The sequence below is a fragment of the Micropterus dolomieu genome, linkage group LG06 (genome assembly GCF_021292245.1).
Source record: "Micropterus dolomieu isolate WLL.071019.BEF.003 ecotype Adirondacks linkage group LG06, ASM2129224v1, whole genome shotgun sequence".
Classification (NCBI taxonomy): Eukaryota; Metazoa; Chordata; class Actinopteri; order Centrarchiformes; family Centrarchidae; genus Micropterus; species Micropterus dolomieu.
The window spans coordinates 1,566,287-1,591,746 of record NC_060155.1 but is presented as its reverse complement, the minus strand read 5'-3'; the positions used below and the strand labels follow the sequence as shown (position 1 = coordinate 1,591,746).

The following is a 25,460-nucleotide window of genomic DNA, read 5'->3' as shown; positions in this document are numbered from 1 at the left end:
ACTTCTCCATGGATACCATCATGATGCATCAGGAGTGTAGTTTCAAATTTTTGATGAAAAAGGGTCATTTCAGACATTTTGTCAAAATCTGTAATACGAAACTATAAAAAAAATCCTCATTGCAATTTTTCTTAAACATCCTAATAAACAGCAGGAGCTTCAGTGTATCATCTGTATTACCCGTCTGCATGTCCATCAGCTGAAACAGGAGGGGAGTTTGTTTCCTGTCAGCTGCACCTGTAAACTGATCTTAATTTGTTCACCACACTGAAATAAAGAGATACACAAATACACGGTTTGTCTTTATAACCGGTTTAATAGATGATAAATATTCACTTTAACTTGAGAAAACATTTTCACTGAAACTGGTAAATCTGATAACATGCGAAATACTGTAAAAATTAAATCTTAAAAAGCAGGGCCATCAACAGGCAGAAAGGGCCTACTACTCATGATCCAAATCACTAAACTACTGTTTCTATAAGACAATTAGCTGAATGAAACACAGTGATTTACACTTTGTGTCATTTTGGAAGCAAATTTGTCACAGTGATTAATACATTATTTGTATCTTGTAAAATAATACATTATTTGTATCTTCTTTGGGTGTCAATTTCAAATTTAAATCTAGTTTGCGCATCGTTTCTGGTTTAATTTTACAGTTTTCAGAACAGGGGATAAACTTTCAGAGACTTTAATAACATGAAAACAGTACAATTGAATAAAAACATATTATAAAACAAATATAATAAGTGCCGTCACATAGTATCACATTTCCACCTTTGGAAACAAGTGCAGTCAATGGAAGAAAAAAAACCCTGTGTACAAGACCATGTATAGTAGCTGCATTACAACACAAACAAGCTAAAGGTTTGATTCATCCAAGAGAATGTTATATTAAATGTTTTCCATGTTTTACCTCATAAAAGTTTATATAAAAGAAAAAAAAATCACTAACTGCCAAACTTGATGCATGTCTAACTTTTATCATTTAATGCTGCGTTAACATTTTTAGCCACCAGGGGGCAGAAAAATAGACATGTAACACATCATCCAGCAACATTATCATACCATTGGAGTGATGTTTGTAACCACCTCATTAATCCAAGTCCAATATTCACTCTCCTTTTAGCTCTAGTTTAGTCTCCACCATCTCCTGTGGGAAATAGCTGGCTCATATTTTCAGCCATAAAACCAAAACTAGGAGCTAGAAAAGGCTGAAAGGCTTCTTGGAGCTGCAGAGGTCATGATCTGTCACATTTCACAGAGTGATTTGAAAATTGTTCATATCAAAAGTAATTAGTCATGCAGAGCTGTATTACAAATATCAGCAATATAAATGGATTTGTGTTCATTGTTGAATCATCAGATTTCTACAAATTTGGCACTTTGAGTGAATAAAACACACCGATTTTCCTTTAAAGGTCCAGTCACACCAGCATTTAAAAGGCAAAATTTTACAGTGAAATCAATTATTTTCAATGTATATAGCCACAATCAGCAGATTCTCTTTCAGGACTTTAGTTAATCCAAGCTTATTTTCCGCAGCAGGTTCATCTTTGATGGACCTGCAAATTTGCACCATTGACTAACAGAAAGCTGTCTTGACAGAGCTGGGGAAGGATTATTAGCTGCGTGTCACCAGCTAATAAGCTTATTTAACTTTCTCTGTCTGAGTATAAACTTTTCTACAACAGAGACATGGTGTACTCACAGGTAAAAGACAGTAGTAGTAGACCCAGTAGTTTTCTGGTGTGGCTGGACATTAACCCTTCATGTAACAGATTTGATGCCACCTTTATGACATGTGAGATGGATGGTAGTGAAAAAGATTCAAGAAACTGTTAATTACTGTAATTCCTCTATGACATAGATGCAGTATGATTATCACAACAACTTGAACATAAGAAAGCTTTATATATATATTATCCTAATCCATTCAGACAATCTGGAACATGAAGAACTAAAGATAAAAGGTTCTCTGCTCCTCTGGTCAACATGGACAAAAGTCCACTACACAAAAACACACATGAAAACATTTAAATTTCACTCAAAGAGTTGATTTGTGCTGTCAGTGAAAACAAAGCACATCTCACCTCTCCCTTCTTCAGGTTTGCTAAAAGTCTTGGCGTAGTTTGAGGCCCAAACATGATCGAATTTGAAAAGCTTTATAAAGTCAAAACCTTATAATGCCATACAGTACTTTGTTTTCTTTACATTTACTGGTGTTCGATGTGGGAACTGTTGGGCTTCTGTAAATAACATCACAGAGTATGGTCTAGACCTGCTCTTTTATGAAAAGCGCTGTGAGATAACTGTTGTTGTGATTTGGCGCTATATAAATAAAATTGAATTGAATTGAATTGAACATTTACATCCCGGCTTCCAGCCACACTTCTTTTCCTGATGAAAACATGTATTTCTCTTTTCCTCCTACAGGAGTCACAGAGAGGTAACCGATCAATACAAACTGTTTGTATATGACCTTCAGGGAAAGATTCTCTCCCAAAATATTCCTCCCTGCTCACGGTTAGGGTTTTAAAGCTCAACACAGTTCATAGTTGAGTTTCTTCCATTTTCTGGAATTATTGCTCCCTCAGAAAGTACAATCCCTGTTTCAAAGTAAGACTGTGCGAAGGACCTGACTGATACAGGAGTTGTGATGCCAGCTGGGTGGAGTTTGTCCCACAGAAAACAGGACCGGCTGTGTTCACACATAGACTTTAAAACAGACACTGACCCACGTTTACTGGCAGGAAGGTGCTAAGTTCTAATCAGTTTGGATGAATTCAGCTGCTATGACGCAGTGTTTTGCTCCTGATTGATCCAAATCTTGGCTCACTCCAGAGTTTGAAATGACACCCATCAGAACAACACAGCAACAGCAGGTTGAGCTGAAACGAGGAGTTTGTTGTTACTGAAACAAGTAAATCTGCTTTGTACTTTTCCTCACAGTCATTTGTTCAGGCATCAAATGTGTGAACAGCCAAATACATTAGAAAATATAGATTTTTTAGATCTGAAAATATTCCTGATGCAGTAAACTCCACCCACCTGCTACACCATGCAGGTTAAATCAAACACTCCCCACTGGAGCAGGTCTGTTAAATGTGTCAGCAGCATTTTAGGCATTAAATTAAACACATCCCTGTATTATTCAGTATTTCTGCACTGCTGGCTGATATAAAGGCACTTAACAGCTTAAGAGTTTTACTACAAAAAGCTGCAGAGAACAACTGGGAACCTGAATATCATGTAACATTTCAAATACAGAAGATTGATGAGGTGTATTACCTGCTACTCTTAAAGTTGCACAAGGGAACTATTGTTCTCTGACTTTATTTATAAAGTTCATTTTAGATTCGTCTCCACGTCTGATTAGTTTTAACTATCAGTATGAAATCAATCAGAATGAGGTAAGAATATGTAAAGCCTTAGAAACGTGTATCTGCAGAACGCAACATGGCCCCATCCATCAACTTATCAATCAAGTGATATTAGGTGCGTGGCTTCATGCGGCGCTGAAGACTTAACATAAGGCATGCTGGTTAGAAATTGTGTTTCGCCGGCACTGCAAAACTTCACCATGTCACATGACATTAAAACCTCGCAGGAGCAAGGCAGCTGCAGGTGCCTAGTCCAGCGGCCGCAGTTTCTTTTCTCCGGCTGCACAAAGTTGGAACCCCACACTTGCCGGATCACAATAAAATCTGAGCTGGTGCAGCTTTAATGTAGCAGGACAACATGATTCTTCAAAAAGATTTTATGCTTTGTGTCTTTATTTAATTGTGGCTATTTCATTTTGGAATAAAACTCTTCATTCCGTGTCCTCAGGAAAGAAAATGGCAGTTCTCTTTCTGTGGTTACAATTTTAGATGAACTAGAACGGTGTATTTAGAAAAAGTCACAGCTCTTATTTGGAATAGAAGTGAGGCTTCACAGCGACGCTCGCCACTTGTTTTGCTGTTGGACCTGAATTTGTTCTCCAGACAAGTAAAGTCTGATGTTTAGTCACTTTGGACAGCCCAAAAAAGCCAAGTTCAAATATTAACAATAAAAGATACAATTACGGTTTTTCAAAAATACATCAGGTACATTTGGGTGTTTTATATTTGATATGGATACTTTTTATCTTCATACCTGCTAAACTACTGTAACTCATGTCACCATGTCGATGAGCTCCTTCAGCTTTTTAAACAGGAACACACTGATTCAACTTTTACACTACGGGAAAATCCAGACATGATGTTGGTGAAAGGTTTTTATAGTTCCAACATTTAGCACAGAAGAAACATGAACGTTTCCAAACGTCTCCCAGTCGTAAGTCGAGTGCTGCATTAGCACAAGTAAGTGTTTGAGGAAGTCCTGTCAACAACCTGGAAGCAACACCATGCTAATTTCCCCGGCATTCTGCTTTGGATTTGTCAGTTTCAATTTAATTTAAAAACAGTTAACAGCGTAAAACATATTTGGATAAAGATTTACATTCAAAAAGTGCTTCAATCAGGTGTTGCTGTAAAATGTTTTCCGGAGCTCAGCATAACTAAAGTCCTTTAAGTGCAACTTACATGCAAACAGTTAGTGAAATGTAAAATATTCTACTGTGTCCCATCAGACCTTTTCTGTCACTCCTCCAGGTTCACGTGGAAAACATCAAAAAACTGCCTCCTGGCACTCCTTTTACTCGTTTCTTGATGTGATATCCTGAAAAACAGAATAATTAGAAGCGGTTACTCTTATTTCTTCACTGCTATTTTGTGCCAACAAAATTAAGTGAAACTTGTTTGATTTTGGACTCACCTCCGTCTTCGCCCTCCTCCACTCGCCCATCGGCCCTGACTTCATCAAGACTGTAAGAGACCGGATCGTCAGAAATGTTTTAACAAGACACCTTATTAATTTGGTAAATTTATTATCAAAATGTCTGAGTGTGACAGTTAGATTCTGTCTAATCTGAGTTAGCAATACCAATATGATACAACATTTTCTGTCTTTTGTGGAAGGTGTTTCATTTTCCCCTTGAATTTAGTCTCAGACGATCATACTAGAAGTCAGGTAAACACTGTCATTTTAAAATGAAGAATTCATTTAGAAAAATTTTATTAATGTAGAATGCAAACCACATGTTTCCTTGCAGGTTTTCTGTTTTTGGGTATCAGGCTGAAAGCTCCATCCAATCAGAGCAGATTTCATCCACAGATCCATAATGTTGACCTATAGTAATGTTTCAGTCGAACTTGTTTGTTTTACTCACACATAAATGTTGTGATCATCATGAACACGGTCGAAGTAACACTCGCGCTCCACCAGAGACACCTGCAGGGAAGAAAAAAAGGGAATTTTCCAGAACAATAAAACAGATTTTGCCTTGAAGACCTGAAGCTCAAACAAAAGATCCAATTTTTAAGACTGAGGATTCAAGTCACATGTTAACTTTGACGTAACAGGAACACGGAGAATGTGAACTCCAGTTTCAGGATTTCCTAACTGATCACCTGACTTTCTGACTTGCGTGACATGTGTCTCAGCCAATGACATTGAACCAGGCCAGTACGCAGATTACCTGTTTTAATTGATATAAAATACAAATGTAGTTTTACCCAGAGTATAGAGCGGTGAAGATGAAGATGGTGAAGATGAAAAGGAGAAGGGCCTTTATTGTTAACCCTGAAACACAAATACAAACACAACAACCAGAATACTGATTAAATGAAATATTACCTCAGCAAAGAAAATAAAAACAACAAGCAAGCCAACATCTCAGATATCCTCTGTGATGTCTGGGGCTGAAAGATCTGTGAATTCACCTCTTTTTAAATGCATTTTTAAATCAGAATTTCAGTTAGCCTAGACATTGACAACATCTCTTCTATGTACATATACTTATTTATGTAGTTTTTTACACAGTAGGGTCAGTGCAGGACTAAAAAAGATAAAAACATGTTTTGATTTAGGTTGCTATTTTGTATTTTGTTTAGAAGCTTTTAATGATGAAGAACAGCATTAACCCCATCACAGGACACTATTCAAACCAACAACAAAAACATGAATGAATAACTAAGCGTTGGCGCTCACCTGCGGGCTTAGGTGAGGCCTGACAGCAGCAGCTGTTGGTGTAGAAGGGTGACGGAGGCAGGACTTCAGAGAGGCCGCCCAGTGACTGGGTGAACTGCTCCTTTGATTGACAGGTCTCAGAACAAATCTCCTCCTGGATGAGCAGCTTTGAGGATGGGGCAACTTTGTCAGGAAGGGGCGGGATCTCAGTGTGGTCTGGAAAAGACAAAAAAACTGTGTGACTCTTTGGGAAACCTTTAGATGTTTTCACACATGTTGATATCATACTGTTAATCTGTTGCTCCCATAGACTGTATAAAAGAAGTGGAAGTAGTCATCGTGATGTCACCTGTTGGTTTGTGGACTGCTGTTTTGAAGCCTCGAGTTTGGCCGTTAGGGCGCTGCCATGTTGATTTTGTGCAACTATGGGCAACAGACGTGACCATTTTTGGAAGAGACGGTGGAGCCAACGGCTCCATTTGAAGCTAGCTTACTTGCTTACCTAGGTGCATCTGTAATTCACGTTAACCGGGATGAAACCATGAGCACCAAAAGTCTAAGGATAGTGATAATGATAATGGGATGATAATTTTGTCTAGCTAAAACATGGTTAAAACGAAATGTACTCACCAGAGAAAATGAACAGCCAACTCATAATAAGCCTTTTCAATGGCACTGAGTAAATTTACACAGTGCCATGAGTACAATCACTCTAGCTTGATTGACAGGTCACAGATAGTCCCGCCCTGACGCATATTCTGCTTTATGGTCTATTTTCCTCTAAATGGGACTATCATTTACTAAATGAACATTATGCTGTATTTTTGCAACCAGTGGAGTTGCCCCCTGCTGGTCTTTCAATAGAATGCAGGTTTAAGGGACTTCCACGTTGGCCTCGCTTCTCAGACCGGAAGCTTCCCGCTTGGTCGCTCCATGTTAATGAAAACTACAGATGAAAAATAAACTTCTGGCTAAATCTGGTATATTTACATTGGTCAAATCTGATATGTTCATTAATGTGCACTGTCCCTTTTAAATACATTATAAAAATAAATAAATGAACACTTTCTGTTGTTGCCTCACATTAGAAACGCGAGACTAAACCACTTGGAGGCCTGTGAGGTGGAAGAAGAGATGAAGAGGAGGAGGTTAAAGCATCCTGTATTTTAAGCTAAATTTAAGTGAAAGATCAGAAAATATAGTTTTAATTGAATTGAAAAGGATTAACATGCAACCAACTACAAAGTCCCAGGTTCAAAGGTCAAGAAGGTGCCCCAAATATCTCCAATCTTAGATAATTTGAGTGAATATCAGCTGATATTGCACTGACGTATTGGCATCAACAGACCAGTTTGAAACCAGCACTAACAGAGCAAATCATCCGTTCTCCTAAAAGAAGTTTTGGTTTTAATTGTGTCTGAGATTTCAGCTCACTCCAACACGATGAAGAAAAAAAAACAGCAGCAAAATATATAATAACAGAACCTTTCTGCTGTAGAAACAGTCCTTATGAGGGCTGCCGGTGGATCTGGAAATTTGGACTGAACTGTGGTGTAATTTGGCTGAACTGAAACCTCCTCTGTTACTCACCATAAGTGAAGCTGAGACTGTCGTCCAGCTTGGTGCTGTTAAATTCAGACCAGGATGATTCGTCGAACGGGACTAGGCTTTCCTGGCTGCTCCTAGCCCAGTCCTGGACCGTGTCCTGGTCCTGGTCTTGATCCCAGTTCTGGTTTTGGTTCTGTCCTGTTCTGAATACGCCTCTGAAGACTTTCTCATCCAGCCACGACTGGCAGCTCTCCGTCACGTCACTCAGCAAGTTAGCCAGAGAACTGCGGGGCCTCCGTCTGCGCCGGAAAATCCTGAGAAGTCAAAAACACAAGAACAATGATCCTGATGTTCGACTCAGTCATGTTTCTGACTTATTTTAACTGCTATTAATTTTGCTTCTTTCTTTTTACCCTCCTTTCCCCCAGTTTCCCTTATAAACTCATTTTCCCCTCACTAAATCATCATTGTGTGTAATTTATTCTTTATTGATGTGTCCATTAAATAAACGCAATATAAGTTAATTATCTCAAGTTTTTCTAAAAGTTTGTTTTATAAATGAAGAACAGAATAAGGCTGCAATAAACGATTGTTTTCATTATAGATTAATCTGCTTAATACTTTGTTAAATGTACCTTTTTTTAAATGTATGCCTCTTTGGCACACCAAAAACACATGCAGGTGGGTTTCAATTGACTAATTTTTGTATAAAATGTCAGAAAATACTGAAAAATGTCCATTAAAAGCAGCCAAAAGCACAGGTGACAGCTTCAAATCCAACGCCCAAAGATAAATAGTTTATTTTATCACATAAAACAAGGAATGGCAGGAGATTTTCTAACAAATAAGAACAAATTAAATTGTTTCACTAACCACTATGTGCTATCGCTCTGGAGGTTGTGGCTCAGATGATTCACACCTTGATTCTTTGATTTACTAAACCTACTAATACACCATAATATCAACATACTACATGTTGATTTGAGCTTTGGGACATGGCGCATTATCCTGCTAGAAGTAGCCATCAAAAGATGGGTCCACTGTGGCCATAAAGGGCGTGGTCAGCAACAATACAGGTAGGCTGTCTTGTTTAAACTATGCTCAGTTGGTATTAAGGGGCCCAAAGTGTGCCAAGAAAATATCCCCCACACTATTACTCCACCACCAGCCTGAACTGTTGATCGAAGGCAGGATGGATCCATGCTTTCATGCTGTTTATGCCAAATTCTGACACTACCATCTGAAAAACTTTAATCCCAGTAGATCAGCAGTTTCTGAAATATTACTGTCTCCTTCAGTTATGTGATAGCTCAAAATTAAATTGCTGATCCAAACACCCAATTATTTATAAATGAAAATTATGGAAATATTCAGGGGTGCCTAAACTTTTGCATACGACTGTATGTGTGTACATTGGTATGTTTGTATATCTGCATGTGTATGTAATGGGTACACGGGGTCTGTACTGGTTCCTTTTAGCTGCCTCTGTTGTGTTGTTTTTGTTTTCAACTGTGAGATTTCTTGTATAACACTGACATCATTTATATTTGTATGTAGTTAGTTACATTATTAAAATGACAAAGATTTTTAATGAAATATTCAGAGTTTAATACAGACAGTAAACCTGCAGGTTCATCAACAGAACAAAGAAACTCTTCTAATGTTGATGATGAGGTTTCAATAACACGAGGGTCTCCCAGCAACCCTGCCGGTTGACATCACACTCTGGCTCCTGAACACAGCAGATGTCAAACCTGAGTCATATGCAGCTTTTAAACCTGCTCAACATGTGCTGAACCTCTCTCTCTGATTGGCTTCTGAGAATGACCTCATCACTACAAAGAGAGGTGTGTGTGTGTGTGTGTGTGTGTGTGTGTGTGTGTTTCTTTGTCAGACTGTTTTTGTTAAACATCAGAAATGAACAATATTTGCGTGCGGTATTCAGAGATTCTGGATTTTTACATGAGGGAGGAATTTGTAACTAGTTAATTGCACCTTCTTGTAGAAGCAGAGAATTTTTATGTGTCTTAAAACAACAACTGCAGAGAATCATTAACTCTTAAGGCTGATAAAATGGTTGTTCTCTGCCATTGGAAGATTAACATTCTTTTGATCCCTGTAACAAAGTCCTGATTGGCTCAGCTGCTTTTTCAACTAGGAAAAAAGCTGTCAGTGAACACAACACCACACATAATTGAAAATAATCTGAGATACGGGTGCTGATTCAGAGGTCTGGAACCAGACTTTACATTTTGGTAAATTTAAAACTTTACAACAAAAAAATGCTTTCAAAGAACCTCTCTCAGTTTGAGAGCAGAATCTTCCTGCTGGACAGATGAACATAAATGTTTGCTTTAGAAATTAGTGTGCTAGCTCTACCCTTACCATAACCATCAGAAATGTTAGTACCTAAACCTAAGTCACTGACTTTATGTATGTATGTCGTCCGCCTAGCGGTAACTCATAGCTATCCTAATTGATATAAACCTTACTATCTGAACATGCTCATGTGAAGTTCAAGCATAATAAATATTTTAATATATGTTAGAAAAACATTCAAATAAACTTTTAAAACTGTCCTGCCTGTTGAACAGTTTCACTCGGACTTTAAAGAATATTTACAAATAAAGTTTGTAATCAGAACTGTATTGTAAATGTTTTTTAAACTGCACTCACCTGACCAGGTTCTCCTTGTATGACACGTTGGTTTTGCAGGGAGTCAACGACACGTTGCCGTAGTCATCCCAGGTGAAGCTGTCCTCGGTGACGCTGTAGTATCCGTTGGTGAGGAGGCGCGGAGAGCGGCGGCAGGAGCACGGATCACCGCCATCCACAGACGAGTAACAGACGTACGAGGAATCAGGAGAGAGGAGAGACAGGTCGAGGCTGAGGGAGACACAGACAGGAGGTCAGCATGTATACATACCAGTATAAACCAGTCACTGATCTGGAAGACACTGGGGACATTAAAAGTCATCCAACACTATCAAACTCATGTCAGCATATACTGCACTTTATTCCCAACATGCTAACACAGGAAATGTTATCATGCTAACATGCTGTCTGCATGTATGTTAAAGTAAAGTTCTGCACAGGCCTTTTGAGACCCAAACCTGTCCAGTACCCACTATATTTTAGCTTTATTTCATTTCTTACTGACTGATAGCTCAACAGACCACACTTTATATACTGAGAACAATTTGCACAGAGAATTGTTGTAATAAACATGATCAGAGCGCGAAGAATTACGTAACATAAGGGCCCCAGCTGGACCCAAACCTGATAATCTGTAAGGTCAGGTAGCAGAACTTTGTTTGGTAGATGTTACATGCTAAACATCAGGATGTAAACACCCAACTGTTGTTACCATGCTAACGTGCTGTACTTAGGTTCATCTGTGCTTTGAACTAACATTTGCATTCAACTTGTCTATTGCTGCATTTAGGTCATGGTGGAGTTTAAACAATTACCAGTTTCTGAATTGAGTTCACCTCAGTGTCAAAGATGTAATTACAACTGGGAAACTGGATGTAATGTTTTGCCAGTATGCAGTTTTCCAACCCTCACATGACCAATACAGATGTTGAAGTCACTCTCTCTCAGACTAGCTGCAGGTCAGAGTTCAGTCAGATCTGCCCAGAAAAGGAATCTAATGCATTTAGCCTCTTTCTTCATTTAAATGAGATGAGAGGATTTGTTGTGTGACGGCCTTAAACCTGCACAAAGCAGCGGCGGCTCATTTGTTATTGCTATGAAAACAAACCAGCATTTACTGATTTACCCAACACCTCTGTGGCACGCCGTCCTGAAAAGGTAAAAGAAGCAGATGTTCTTACCTCTGACAGGAGTGATTGGCCCGCAGCCTTCGTTTTATTGGTGAACCTGAACAACAGATAAGATCATGGGAGTCAACAAACAGGTGAAAACCTACACACACGTATGAAACATGTCTGTCCTAGGTTGTTCTGTAAAGCCGAGTCTGTTTCTAAATAAAGACTTTTATCAGTATGAAGAGCTGGAGAACATTCCTGAGGTCTGCCTGGGAAACCACATGAGTAAAAGTACTCTTCTGAACAGAGGTGATGTGATGCTAATAAATACTCTGCAGGAATGTGACAGCCAGTGATGTTGTTTTACAGATTGAAATTTAAATTAATTTTTCAGGTTGTTTAAAAAGTTGTGGCATCAGCCAATGTCAACCTTTCCAGAGCTTTCAACTGCATCTCACTGTCTTCCACTGCGAATGGAATGGGCTTTTTGCCTGTAGTGTGACAACGGTGTGGTTTTGTGCATTTTATATTAAATAAATTTGGAGCTACTCCAAATTCCTCTTTTCCTCTCCTAGAGAGGAGCAGGGGGGTTAAAGATCAACTTTCAATAGACTGCTGAAGAGACCCCAACGGAAGGGGGTTGGGAAAGTTGCTTTCTCTAAGTGCTATCCCTGACCATAAAACTGGCACCTTTTTGATTCCGAAGCTGATAACGCAGTGACTGATTGTTAAACTGACAAAAGGGACACGAACCAGCGATTAGCATTTCCCTGAACAGCCTATCAAAAATGTTATCTGTTAAAATTATCCAGCTTGAATTTAAGGCTGAATTCCCCATTTCCTAAGGAGAGATGGTCGTGGATTAATCTAAGCTTTCCTCATGTAACCTGAGCTCCCCCAAGTGGACGAAATAAGTATTACATACCCTCGTTGGAAATCCCGTTAAATGTATAAATATCCTGACCAATAATGTGACAACTGTTTTCCTGTTACCAAATGCTTAACTTAGAACGGTACAACTGTTCGACCATTGAGGTTTGATTGTGGAAAATGTTTGATTATAATACGTGCAAATAGATTTCTTTTCTTTTAGACATTAAATTTAGAAAGGCAGTCCCTTGGGAAACCTGAAACGCCCTCTGGGGAACCACGCCCCAGGCAACAAAAGAGCGACACGCAACGTCGCTCTCGCTCTCTCTCTGCTCTTCTCCTCCCCTCGTGCTCTTGTCTTCCGCTCTGCTCTGTGGACGCCTCGCCAGGCAACGCCTAAGAGTCGGCCAGCGCAACAGGCCTTTGTTCGCTTTAAGCTACACACGCAAAGTGCCGAGACATCGATCTGCCCCTCTGTTTGTTTTATTTTCTTTCTTTCTTTTGTTTTGTTAAAGTTATCAGTCAGTTAAGTTACACTGGACTAATTCAGGAACGACCAAGTTCCATTTTAAGCTTTTTCGTCAAGCCAACTTCACCGAGGTCAGACCAAGCCACGTGGTCTCGCCAGCGGCAACGAAGGAAACCTGAAAACAGCCGAGTTGCCAGACGGAGGAGGCGTTTTCTTCAGTCAGACACGGAGAACCCCGGAGAATCTCTAGCAAAAAGCCAGGATCGGGCAGCTAGCGTGGGACCAGCAACAGGCCAAAGCAGGCCGTCGACAAGCCGTAAGACCTAATAAACATTCTGTAGTCAAGGATGTCCCGTAATGGTAATATTTCCTTTTAACTCCTAAACTCATAGCTTACTTTCATTAGTTCTCCTCTGCCGTATGAGTCAAATGCTTCCCACAATTGAACCTCCATTTCTCATTGTTCAGCCATTGTTTATTTTCCCTTTATTTAACCACCCTTTTATATCGCATTAGTTAGAGAATAAATTCACTGTAATATAATCAAGAGCTGTGTGTGTTGCCTATTTCTACGTCCCTGCCAAGAGAATTGACCCTTTAGATATGAGACTGACTGACTGATTTAAGATTATTAGCGAACTGATCACTAGTAATAATTGTATAATTATTAAAAGCTACCTAGAGGTCCAGAGACTCTAGGATTATAACAACTCCGGTGGTGCCCTGAAACGAGGAATATTTTTTTGATTTTATGAATTATTAAAATTTATAATTGGGTATTAATTCTCATACATTTATTAAAATTCATAACTAATTTAGCCATGCTACTTGCCTATGTGTTGAGGAAGTGGACTTTGAGAGAAGATTTTTTTTGTCTAAAAAAGCATTCATCAGTGTAGGGCTGACCCCAAACAGTCGAAGAATCGAAGCTTTGATGGGCAGAGCCTGATTCGACTGTCAATCTCACAGTCAAAGCTCCGCAGTGAAACAAGGATCATGCCATTTGGCGATATAGGGGTGATCAATGTCTGATTTTACATAGAACTACCAGTTTTCTCCCAATAAGTAAATATACACCCTATTACAATCTATATTTCAACAGATAAATAACCATACGGGTCGATTGTTAAAGCAGGTCATTACAATCCCTTTTTTATGTTTATTGTTAGGCCCAGCCTCTAGTGGCCGTATGACGGCAGCAAAGGTCGTTTTGCTGCCTAAACCTAACCAAAACCACATGCAACATCACGTGACTTACGTTATGATGCACCTGTTGCTGGACCGGTACTTTCCAACGGTCATATAGTATACTGTATGTCCATTAGGGAAAGGGTCATATACGTCGTTTTGGGAGTCACTGACAATTGGCCAATTCTGCCGTTTAGGTACGAGGGCATGTTGAAATATAAGGTTCTGAAAAGGACTGTGTTGGTCTTGGGTTTTACGGCTTCTTGAAAATCTCGAATTATATGTTGATCAATGCAGGATCAGTGCATCTGTGCACAAAATGACTTTTCTGCATTGGCTCCCCGTCTTTTTCTTTGTGTTACTATTGACCAGTTTGGGAAGTCTACTTTTCCAGAATTCATGTATTTGGATACGGCATGATGTTGAAATTGTGCAACACAGTTTAAGAGTTTGTGAGGAGTATGCAGACACCCTGCTTCGATCTAAAAAATGTATCCACCCACCTAGTGTATATAATTTTATCATTTTTGTGTATAATGTTTACTTTGTGTGAGTAGCTTAAAGGGAACAAAATGTCATCTCATTATAAAACCCTATGCTATAAAATGACAAATAAATCAACCTTGTAACCCTGTATTTTGTATTTTTATGCAACGACGTACTTGTAACGGCCCCGGAGAAGAACAGGGCCATGTTTGTCTGCAGCCGAGCTTCTTCTGTCAATCTGTGAAAGATATCAGAAACCCAACACCAGCAGTGAAAAGCATGCAGCCATTTTTGTTATTGTCAACAAATCTCATGTGCGAGTTTGTCTCTATTTCTATTCTTATGTTTTATGTGTCTTATGTGCTATACAAACAAACTTGCCTTGCCTTTGAAAGGGCTCGGTAATTTCCTAGAACAGCTGCTCGTTGTAGTCTCTATCAACAAACAGGAGAAAATAGTGCATTTGTAGGGGACTATTTCCAGCGGCAGATGAATCCTCTTGTGGTGCTCTACTAAGTATTTGGGGCAGGAGGACGGTGTATGTGGGACTGAGTCAAACCAAATAGTGTGTGTGTTGATGGTGATGAAGGAACATGTCACCCAGTGCAGCAGTGAGGAGAGGAAGAGGAGAAATCAGGCTACCTGTTAGCAGGATACATTTCAATGTTGGTTGGAGTCAAGAAGAAAAATACAGAATAAAGGTCACCAGGCAGGAGAGAGAAAGGAGAGCAGTCTGTTCTTTTAGAGGCATAAATTAAAAAAAAGCTGTTCAGAGATCTGCCCTCCTCCCTGATCTGCTCTAGTAACTAGTAACTTCTTAAAGCTCCATCAGTTCTGTTAATCCCCGCAGAGGTGATCAGAGGAGTTCTCCTCTCCAGCCTGAGCACTCAGGGGATTAACTAAATTAAGACTCTCCAAGTTAATATAAATCAGACTACAAAATTAGTGCAGGATATTTATAATGTTTTTTAAGCCTAACCTTAAAACGTGTTCCCGCTCAGAGCTCGTTGTGGCCTTCAGTATTACACAGTGTTTTGTGTTCTGGTTCTGTCACATCCTGCAGCTGCCTGAGAAAAAATGCAGAAGAAAAGAAAACAGAGAAAACAAAGGGGCTGTGATTCTGAGCTCATGTTTCCTGTTAACTCCTTCTCTGCAGAGAGGAACTGTAACTCTGCCAGTCCCAGTGAAAACCCTGAAGGCTCAGTTTGAGACAGTGGCGAGTGAAGTCACATGTTGTTTCCTGTGACTTCATGTGGACAAGAAACCAGATAATGTTGAGACATCAGAGGCCTGAACCACGAAGGGAGATTAGTGGGTTAACCAGCTGTCTTTAAGTTTTACTGTGGTTATTATTTCTGGTTAATTTAAGAGATTACAAAATCTGTCACATAAATACGGTTTACTTTTACTTTTTATTTTCTGAATATCTGTGTTCTTTCTGAGCTTGATCGCCTGCAGTCAAAGATCTGACAACACTCTGCTGTCTATTGGTCTGTTCTGGTGAATAAATGAACAGATGAACTGGGTCAGCGACAGTTAGTGGGCCGCAAACATAGACTCTGATGTGGTGTGTGTGTGTGTGTGTGTGCGCGTATGGGCGGGGGGGGGGGGGGGGGGGGGGGGGGGGGGGGGGGGGGGGGGGGGTGTTTCGCTCATCGCCCTGTTTCAACTGAAAAATGCTCCTCATGATTTAAAACAACACTAACAGTTTAGAGGCTGGCTCAGTCAGAGGCAGGACAGAACAGCTGGTGATTTAGTTATTAGTGCAGTCAGAGGCTCTAGAGTAAAGGTTATGGAGCCATTCTGAGATATGTTGTTATTATTATATTTTATTTTATTTTTTTAACACACACACACTTACTGTTTTGTTTATGTATTTTATTTTAATTTTTTAATTTTTTTTATTTTATTTTTTTAACACAAACACATACGCTTTGATTACTTTACGTTTAATGAAGTGTATGAGGTTGATTGTTCTTATGTATTATGTATGATGCTTTGGCAATATTGTTGTTACTCATTCATGCCAATAAAGCTATTTTGAATTGAATTTAATTGATAAAGACACTTTGTGACAATCTGACTTCGATATTATTTGCGTAAAAAGGTTAATTTTAACCAAACATACAGTATATTAGCATTCAAGGTCAATATTTATATGACATATTTATTTTCATGGAGGACATTTTGTAATTTTCCAGGACTTGTCTACAAAGTCAAAAAATCCAGTGGTGTACATTTCTTCAAGTACTGTACCTAAGTACATATTTGAGGTATGTGTACTTTACTATGTAGATTTTATTCTATTTCACTACATCTCAGAGGGAAATATTTTACTTTATACTGCACACTGATGTCTTGTTATAGAAAAACTACTCAACAGTATAATAAAGTTGCTAAAAGTAGCTTCCCTTTACATGTTAATGCATCACTAATGATATGATACAGTCTGCTGCCAACATTTCTGTACTTTGATTGCAGAACTTTTAGTTGAGTATGCGTGTGAGCCCTGTAGTGAGATACCTCTCATATCTGAGTGGACTTTAAAATACTAGCAACAGTCAAAGCCTCTCCTTCTTTTAATAAGAACAAATCTCTTCCACACATTGAGGCCACTTTCAGAGTGCAGCATTGTCTGTGTTTGAAGGAGGATAACAAACAATGTGCCTGTAAACTGAAGTTCCTCTTCGCTGTTCAGAACGGGTTTGTATGACAATAACTACCCTGCAGAATTATGAAGAACAAGCAAAGAAACCAGAGCTTTGTGTTCATTAATAAAACAGAGTAGAGACTTGGTTTGGTGGCATCCAGACTATTAATCCTAGTTGAGAATCTGTAAACAGAGACTGGCTGGAAAACCGCAGTTGCAACCTTTCAATATGTTGTAAACTATATTATGTTCAATCTCACAATCTTGAGTTTTAGTTGTTATCATCAAATATATACTGCCTGCTTTTTGTGTTTTCTACATGCATGACCTTCAGAAACAGTAAAAAAAGCTTAAAGATTTGAATTTAAATAATGTGTAAGTTTACGGAAAAATTTCAAACTTCACAATATAATGAAAAAAGATGGTTATTTTGGTTAACAATAATAAAACATCCAAACTCTATAATATATTGGGTAATACTCAGTGAGGTTAAAATATGAGATTTTTAATTATAACCCTAAAACAAAACTGATATTTGATTTTCCCAACTATTTAACCTCAGTACCTTCCATGCTTTATAGTGGCATGTCTTAATTTATTTAATTTCCCCACATTTGTCTCATTTTGGACTCTTCCCAGCCTGTGTTTCCCAGCATCCATTGCAGCAGCAGCAGTCTGTTTCTGTTGGAGCTGCTGATGTTGGAGGAAAATGCGTAGCAGGAAACACAAAAATGGATCAAACCATTTCACCATCCCCAACACACAGCCACACGAGTACCCTGCCTGCAGGGTCTCTGTAGGTCTTTTAAAATATTTTTACAGGATCTTCCAGCAGGTTTAAGATTCACAGAATTGAATTCTTACAGCACTTATTGTCAAATGAGTTGTTAAAAATTTTGTATTATACTTTTATTATTGCTTTAGTGCCACTTATTGTATGTGTGCTGCTAATTTTGAGTTCACAGAGTCCTCACTGTTCTAATAATATTATTATTATTGCATTATAATTGTAATAATAGCCCTATAATATAATATCCTACATAGTGTTTATGCTGCTCTGCTCAGAAAATAATTTATAAAATTTTCTTTCGTGTTTTAAAGAATCCTTTATTATTTACAACAATATTACTCTAATTCCTCAAGTTATTAGACTAACTATTCTATTATATATTACTCACAGTGTCTTACATTGTGCGTATTGTGGCTTCACGCTATTTTTAGCAGCAACATTCCTATAATATTTCCAAGATAAAGTCTGGTATGTCTTTTGGTATCGTCCTGCAATTATAATTATAATATGTAATGCACCTAAGGAAACTGATAAAGATTGCATCTGTCATAATGCAGATAAAGGAAGAAACTTCACTATTAATAACCAAATAACTGGAAAGAAAATGTCTTTGCATGAAATCAAATTGGTTTTAAAATAATGTTAGTTACTTAAAAAGGTCCAGAACGCTATTCGTTGTATATATACAGTATATGTGTAACGTTACGTTGATCTCAGCAGATTCTTCTGTGTAAATCCAGACAAAGAATAACGGGACTGAACTCACCGGTTTGTTTTCCTCCAGGTTTCTCTGCCGCAAGTGAAGAAAAGTCTTCTTCTGGCTGAGGGATTTAACTGTCTGTACTCTTCTTCTTTTTCCCCTTTTTCCACTTTTCTTTTAAAATCTTCAATTTGTCTTCGGGTGAATAAAAACACACAGAAGATCCGAGTCTCAGAGCTCCGCAGCTGTCACTTAGCCTCGCCCACACAAAGGAAACACCACCGGCTGACAAGTTAAAACACACAACAGCAGTTACAATACAGGTTCTGGTCAGGATTTTCAAAGTAAAGGCATATCGCTATTTCAAAAAGCACACTTTTGAAGATAAGAACACTAAACTGTGTTTATCAGTTTGGAAGAAGTAGGCCTATTCATCATTTATTAGTAAATGTAGCAATACTAGAAGTAAAAGTCCTGCATTCAAAAGTATTAACATCAAAATGTATTTAAAGTAGACTTTAAATTTAAATTTAAAGTACTCATTATGCAGAATGTCCCATTTCATATTAATGAACATTGTATTGTATTACTGAATTGTAATCATTGACAGATTAATGTGTTCATCACTTTAGTGTTGCAGCTAGTAAAGGTGAAGATCATCTTAATCACTTTACATACTGCTAAATTCATAATAATATAATATATTTTATTTGTTTACAATATTTCATATTAACAGTCTCATGCTGTATATATAGTTATATATAACTCATAATAAAATGAATCAAATAAATGTACTGGAACAAAAATTAAAATGTTTCCCTCTGAAACATGGGGGAGTAAACATATAAAAGAACACTGAATGTAAAGCAAAGTCCAAGTACCTCAAAACTCCACGCCTGAAACCACCACCACAGCTCCACATCCAGACCCGACAGCTGAGTCTGAACAAACACACACAGGCAGAAGGGCTGACATTATCCTCCTCATGGACTCTAATGGAAAGTTCCTGGATGAAAAGACTTTATTCCCAAGGCACAAAACGGAGAAGATCTGGTGCCCCAACACCAGGAGAGCCCTGGAGCTGTTAACAGTGCCTGAGCTAGGCTCGCCTAGCCACATCATCATCCATACAGGCACCAACAACTTAAGGTCCCAGCAGGACAGACTGGCAGACTCTGAGGAGAGTCATTGAGTAAGCCTCCACCAATTTCCCTACCAGCAAGATAGTCATGTCCACGCTGCTGCACAGGAGAGATTTCCACCCCCACACCATTCACAGAGTGAATATCAGCCTCTCCAGGGACTGTGCCCTCAAACCCAACGTGTTCTTGGTCCGCCACCTGACCCTCCACCTGGACTGCCTGTATGATAACATACACCTGCACAGAAATGCAGTCCCCACCCTTGCTAGGACCCTGAAGGATGTTGTTCTTGGAAGGACCCCACTCCAAGGGGTAACCACACAATGCAGACCCCACTCAGACCTCCAGGACCTCCTAGACCTTCAAGACCATCCAGACCATCTAGACCTCCACCATACATCCACCCACGGCCGTCAGAGAGGACGGCCAGGCCACCAAACCCACCACATCACCAACATCACAACCCACAGCCAACACTACACTGGCCACTGACCCAGCCAGAGAGCCCTCCAGCCTGGAGGTCCTGTACCCCCCCTCATCCCAATGGCAGAACCAAGACTACAGGAGCAGCATTCATCCTATTGGACTGAATTATGCTGCAGCGGTGAGAAGAGCCACAGCCCCGCCCCCCTCTGGTGAACTCAAAGACATATTACACATGCTAAACCTGCTCTGCTTTCGCCTCATATAGCTACATGGTGCAAGAGCAGAGACTCTTAGAGACATCACAATAATTCATAGTTTAGCATGTTGGATATCATTTTAAATGAATAGTAATATAAGGAGAATTCTTAACAGTATTTCACACATGATACACTCTAAAATGTCACTCACACTTTTTTTTCTTTTCGTTTGTTACTAATATTATTTTTTAATATCTAGTTTACTATTATTATTATTTGTTTTTTAAGGTGTTTGTCTAATTTTTGAACAGATTACACTTGGAGATGAAATCGTTTACAATAACATGTTGGAACATTCAAGGTCTGAGATCATCAGCTTTTGGTTTAAAGAGCAGAAATTCAGATTTTAATAGCGAGATAATAGACTCTGACATCATAGTTTTACAGGATGGTGCAGAGAAGATGTTTCCACTGGTCGTCCTCACGGCTACACTGACATTATTATACCATCAACAAAAAATCCCACAATAACCCAAGGCAGAGATTCAGGAGGCCTGATTATATGGTGTAAATCAGAACTGAGCCAGTTCATCACAGTTATTAAAAAAGGAGAATCTTATATACAGTTGAAAATTAACAGATGATTTGTTCTGAGCAACATGTCTACATGTGTGTCATCTATATACCTCCACCAGAACCCCCTACTACAACCCAGATATTTTCTCTATTCTTGAGGAGGAAGTTAACCATTATAAAACCATGGGAAATGTATTAATCTGTGGGGACTCGAACGCTCAAACAGGGGAAAGAGCTGACACTATGAACACCCAGGGAGACAAACACTTACCTGGAAGCACCTGCTTCCCCCTCCCTGAATGCTCATCGCTGCTCTGCCGAGCTGCAGAGCAACGTTACTACACACACACACACACACACACACACACACCGACACACAGACATGGTGAAGGAAGATTGATTCAGCGTAGTGAGCATGGTAGTGAGTGATACAGAGTGAAACTGTAAGTTGTTGTTAGTGACTGTTACTTGCTGAACTTAAGCTACCTTAACCTGAGATAAAGGAAAGGGGATATTTAGTTGGCCATGGAAAACACTAGTGTTGGTAGAGTGAACGCCATTAATATTACCTATCTCTAGTAGCCTATTTCAAAACAATATAAGTCCCCGTAGAATGTTGTTGTCAGTGAAAACTAAATGTCATAATGTCCCTGTTAATACTGTTGTAGAGAGAGAGTATGTAATGTGTTGGAGAGAGAGAGAGAAGTGGGAGATTGGGGGAGCTGATTCTGAAGTCAGTAGTATTCTACAGGTCAGTCTGTGGTCTACAGGTCCAAGGAAATATAGGCTGTTTTGTTTTCTTCTAACAACAGACATTTTCTTCTGCATTCATTGGCTGTAATAAATTAAATAAATATGTAGATGTTGCATAATTAAATTAAATTAAAGTAACCATACAAAAATTTTATCCATATATATACGTAGTAATCATTACTCCAAATATTTTATTCCTTCCACCATCAGGTTATTAAATTCAGACAGTAGTCACTTTAAATAGGATCCTTATCAACAACTTTTGAATGTTTGTTTGTATGCAAACCAAACTACAGAGCAAAAAAACACTCTGATTGAACCAATCCACAGTGCAGTAACAGTAATTAGTGTAATTAAATAGCATCCTTTGAATCTGCAACTTATCTAAGAGACAGGGGAATTCGACTTTACCTTATCACACATTTACATGAGCGGCTGGGTAGCATTTAAGTCACAGCCTACAGAAGAACTCAGTGTGGCCTAAGTGAATTCCCCCCATTTAGCGTTGATGTGTCTAAAAGCTAACATTACCATTGTATGTGGGTGGGACAAGACCCACCCACTTTTTAAGAGCAATGTTATTGGACCCACTCACTTTTACTGTCTGAAATTCAGCGCATCTGTTTGTTCACCTTTCAGAGCATCGTCAATCAAATCCTTGAAGAATGCTCTAATAAATTACCGTTAACTCCATTCTACAGCCTTCACTTTCACACTGCTGAAAAATTTCAAGGACCGCCTTTTTTCACCTACGTAATAATGCGAAAATCAGGAACATCCTGTCTAAAAATGATGCAGAAAAACTAGACCATGCATTTGTTACTTCTAGGCTGGATTACTGCAATTCTTTATTATCAGGCTGCTCGAAAAAGTCCATTAAGACTCTTCAGCTGATCCAGAATGCTGCAGCACGTGTTCTGACAGGAACCAGGAAAAGAGATCACATTTCTCCTGTTTTAGCTTCTCTGCATTGCCTTCCAGTAAAATCCAGAATAGAATTTAAAATCATTCTTCTTACCTACAAAGCTCCTAATGGTCAGGCACCATCTTATCTTAAAGAGCTCATAGTACCTTACTACCCCACCAGAGCACTGCGCTCCCAGAATGCACCTGTGGCTCCTAGAGTCTCTAGAAGTAGAATGGGAGCCAGAGGGTTCAGCTATCAAGCTCCTCTCCTGTGGAACCAGGTTCCAGTTTGGGTTCAGGAGGCAGACACCATCTCCACATTTAAGAGTAGGCTTAAGACTTTCCTCTTTGATAAAGCTTATAGTTAGGGCTGGCTCAGGTGAGTCCTGAACCTTCCCTTAGTTATGCTGCTATAGGCCTAGACTGCCGGGGGATTTCCCATGATGCACTGAGCTCCTCTCTCCTCTACTTTCTCTCCCTCTGTATGCAACCTCATCCCATTATTGCATGTTACTAACACAACTTCTCCCCTTTCTGGTAGTCTTGTGCTTTCTCGTCCCTCTCCTCTCTCCTCCTATCACTTCCTGCAGGTGTTTCTGGAGTCTGGATCTGTGGCTGCGGGTCACCTGCTGCCCCCGTGTTCCTGCTCGACACCCTCTGCTACAACGACTATTGTTACTAGTCCTATTGTTATTATAATCATTAACATTACGATTGTTATCATTAACACTACTATAAATATCTGTGCCATTTTTCATTTAGTCTATAGCAACATCACCTTTACTGTCTGTACCTCTGTGTGTATATTGTGTAGGCTGCCTCCCTCCCCTCTCTCTCTCCTTCCATCCCTCTCGTTTTCTCTCTGTTCCTCTCCTGCCCTCTCTCTCTCTCTCTCTCTCCTTCACACCAAACAACCGGTCGAGGCAGATGGCCGCCCACCCTGAGTCATGGTTCTGCTCGAGGTTTCTGCCTCTTAAAAGGAAGTTTTTCCTTGCCTCTGTCTCCTAGTGCTGCTCTTGGTGGGAACTGTTGGGCTTCTGTAAATAGCATCATAGAGTATGGTCTAGACCTGCTCTTTTATGAAAAGCGCTGTGAGATAACTGTTGTTGTGATTTGGCGCTCTATAAATAAAATTGAATTGAATTGAATTGTCCTCTGCCACCTGAATTTTGAGTTACCCTTTGCATAAATAAAAATATTTCCTCTAATATCTGATGCAGGAAAGACAGAAATTGGTGCAGAAAAATTCACCAGAATGCAGGAAATTAAGTGTTTATTGCTCAAAATTTTCAGGGGGAAGGCCTCAAGACACAAACCTGAAATTTGAATTCAGGAATCATGATAGAGACTATTGTTATTGTATACAAAACACAACGAAATGCAGTTTGGAGCAAAACAATGAACCAAGCAGCTATAAAATAGCATATAAGCAATAAGCAATGAGGATTTCTATAAAATAGTGTTAAAGAACATCACATCTTGTTCTCTTTATATATATATAGGCTATATATATATATATATATAAAAAAACTCCTGGAGAAGGACCCACCCACATTTGTCGTTTGTTGACGCCCATGTAACACAGTAACTTGGGTTCTTCACTGGTTGTTGACATAACTGTAGTTCTAATACAGTAACAGTCTAAGTAAGTAAAAGGTGCGAGTGCAGAGATTTCTCAAGCACAAGTTATGCATACCCCGTCTTTCAATCCTAGTGACGTCCCTGAGCGCCACCTAAAAAAAACTCAAACATTTGCACAGCAACTAATGAGAAGATGCCAAAGTACCACCCATAATGTTTGATTGACAGGTGACCTCTGTGCAGTGAAGAAATGCCACAATCAGCTCTCAGCAACAAACATGACGACAAATTAAATTTAAGGATTAAAACAGAGAATTTAACCTACTTTCCCTCAAATAACTTCTGACTATCTGAGTTCACAAAACTCAGCAGTGTCTCCAAAATCTAAAATTCGAAGCCCAGCATAGAGAGGCTGAGTGAATATGGTCTGGACTCTGTGGAGGAGAGTCATGGTTTCAGAGACGCTGTAGAAGGACAGAATACCTGCTCTGTGATCCAGGTACACTCCTACTGTGGGGGACCAAGGACCTGAGACGGGAGTTTGGACTTCGTTGTACAAGATGTTATAGCCGTTTTTGTCACACCTTAATGTCCAAGATTTGTCATTTTGTCCAAATTCACATTCAATGGCTCCCCCTGCTCGCTTGATATTCTTGTATGCGACTGCTACACAAACTCCTCCCCCTCTCCACTCCACCTCCCAGTAACAACGTCCAGTCAGACTCTCTTTACTCAGGACCTGACAACATCTAGTGAATCTGTCTGGGTGACTAGAATAACACTGTGCTTCTCTCATTCCTGTTGCCTTTCTGTTCCCCTCAGATAACAACAGTTTTGTGTAAGCTGTGTTTGGATCCAGTGTGATTTCACGTGAATATTTTAAGAATCCAGCTCTGGTCTTGGGCTCTGGTTGTAAATGTGGCAATAAAACATCCACTTCAGTCACTGTCAGTGAGACGTTTGTCCATTTCTTACTCAGAACATCCTGTAGTTTATCTCTGACTTCTGACACAGCCGCTGTCACATCCTCAAAGTAGCGCAGAGGACGTTTCTTGATGCTGGATGAGTCTGTAGATTCACTGAGTGCTGACACTGAGGGGTAGTTGTGTAGAAACTGGTTGTGATCCTCTGTGTGTGAGAGCTGCTTCAGCTCAGCGTCTTTCCTCTTCAGCTCAGTGATCTCCTGCTCCAGCTTCTCCTGAAGCTCTTTGACTCGACTCACTTCAGTTTCCTGCTGGGATCTGACCTGCTGCTTCACATCAGAGCGTCTTTTCTCCATGAGACGGATCAGCTCGGTGAAGATCTTCTCACTGTCCTCCACTGCTTTATCAGCAGAGCCATTGATAGCCTCCAC

The 25,460-nt window shown here is 39.5% G+C and overlaps 2 protein-coding genes across 5 annotated transcripts in view; both read right to left on the bottom strand.

Moving 5' to 3' along the window:
* Positions 1-296: 296 nt before the first annotated feature.
* tmem71 (transmembrane protein 71) lies at positions 297-19,474 on the bottom strand. Of its 4 annotated transcripts, none has more exons than XM_046051941.1 (13): positions 19,407-19,473; positions 18,592-18,810; positions 15,365-15,452; positions 14,767-14,819; positions 14,562-14,623; positions 11,439-11,484; positions 10,279-10,488; positions 7,645-7,916; positions 6,076-6,270; positions 5,601-5,667; positions 5,255-5,316; positions 4,801-4,850; positions 297-4,704 (listed from the first exon to the last, which is right to left on the bottom strand). In XM_046051941.1, exons 5-13 carry the CDS (start codon positions 14,590-14,592, stop codon positions 4,681-4,683), a joined length of 957 nt encoding a protein of 318 aa, XP_045907897.1. In that variant the 5' UTR covers positions 14,593-14,623; positions 14,767-14,819; positions 15,365-15,452; positions 18,592-18,810; positions 19,407-19,473; the 3' UTR covers positions 297-4,680. The 4 variants fall into 4 exon arrangements, with proteins under 4 accessions (XP_045907897.1, XP_045907898.1, XP_045907899.1 ...); XM_046051942.1 differs by having other exon boundaries at positions 14,772-14,819; XM_046051943.1 differs by having other exon boundaries at positions 15,365-15,448.
* Positions 19,475-23,781: 4,307 nt separating this feature from the next.
* Positions 23,782-25,460, bottom strand: part of LOC123972407 (tripartite motif-containing protein 16-like) — a 4,701-nt gene continuing 3,022 nt past the window's right edge. Inside the window, exon 2 of the mRNA XM_046051906.1 lies at positions 23,782-25,454. Within this exon, the coding sequence (XP_045907862.1) occupies positions 24,453-25,454 (1,002 nt within the window). The 3' untranslated portion in view covers positions 23,782-24,452. The remainder of the gene's footprint in view (positions 25,455-25,460) is intronic.

Bases quoted from the DNA above. Each gene is read 5' to 3' on its own strand.
- tmem71 (XM_046051944.1), bottom strand. From the start codon at position 14,592: ATGGCCCTGTTCTTCTCCGGGGCCGTTACAA. The intron at 11,485-14,561 runs GTACGTCGTTGC...TCTGTTGTTCAG, and splicing joins CTTCTCCGGGGCCGTTACAA to GTTCACCAATAAAACGAAGG. The intron at 4,851-5,254 runs GTGAGTAAAACA...GGTCTCTTACAG, and splicing joins GATGATCACAACATTTATGT to TCTTGATGAAGTCAGGGCCG.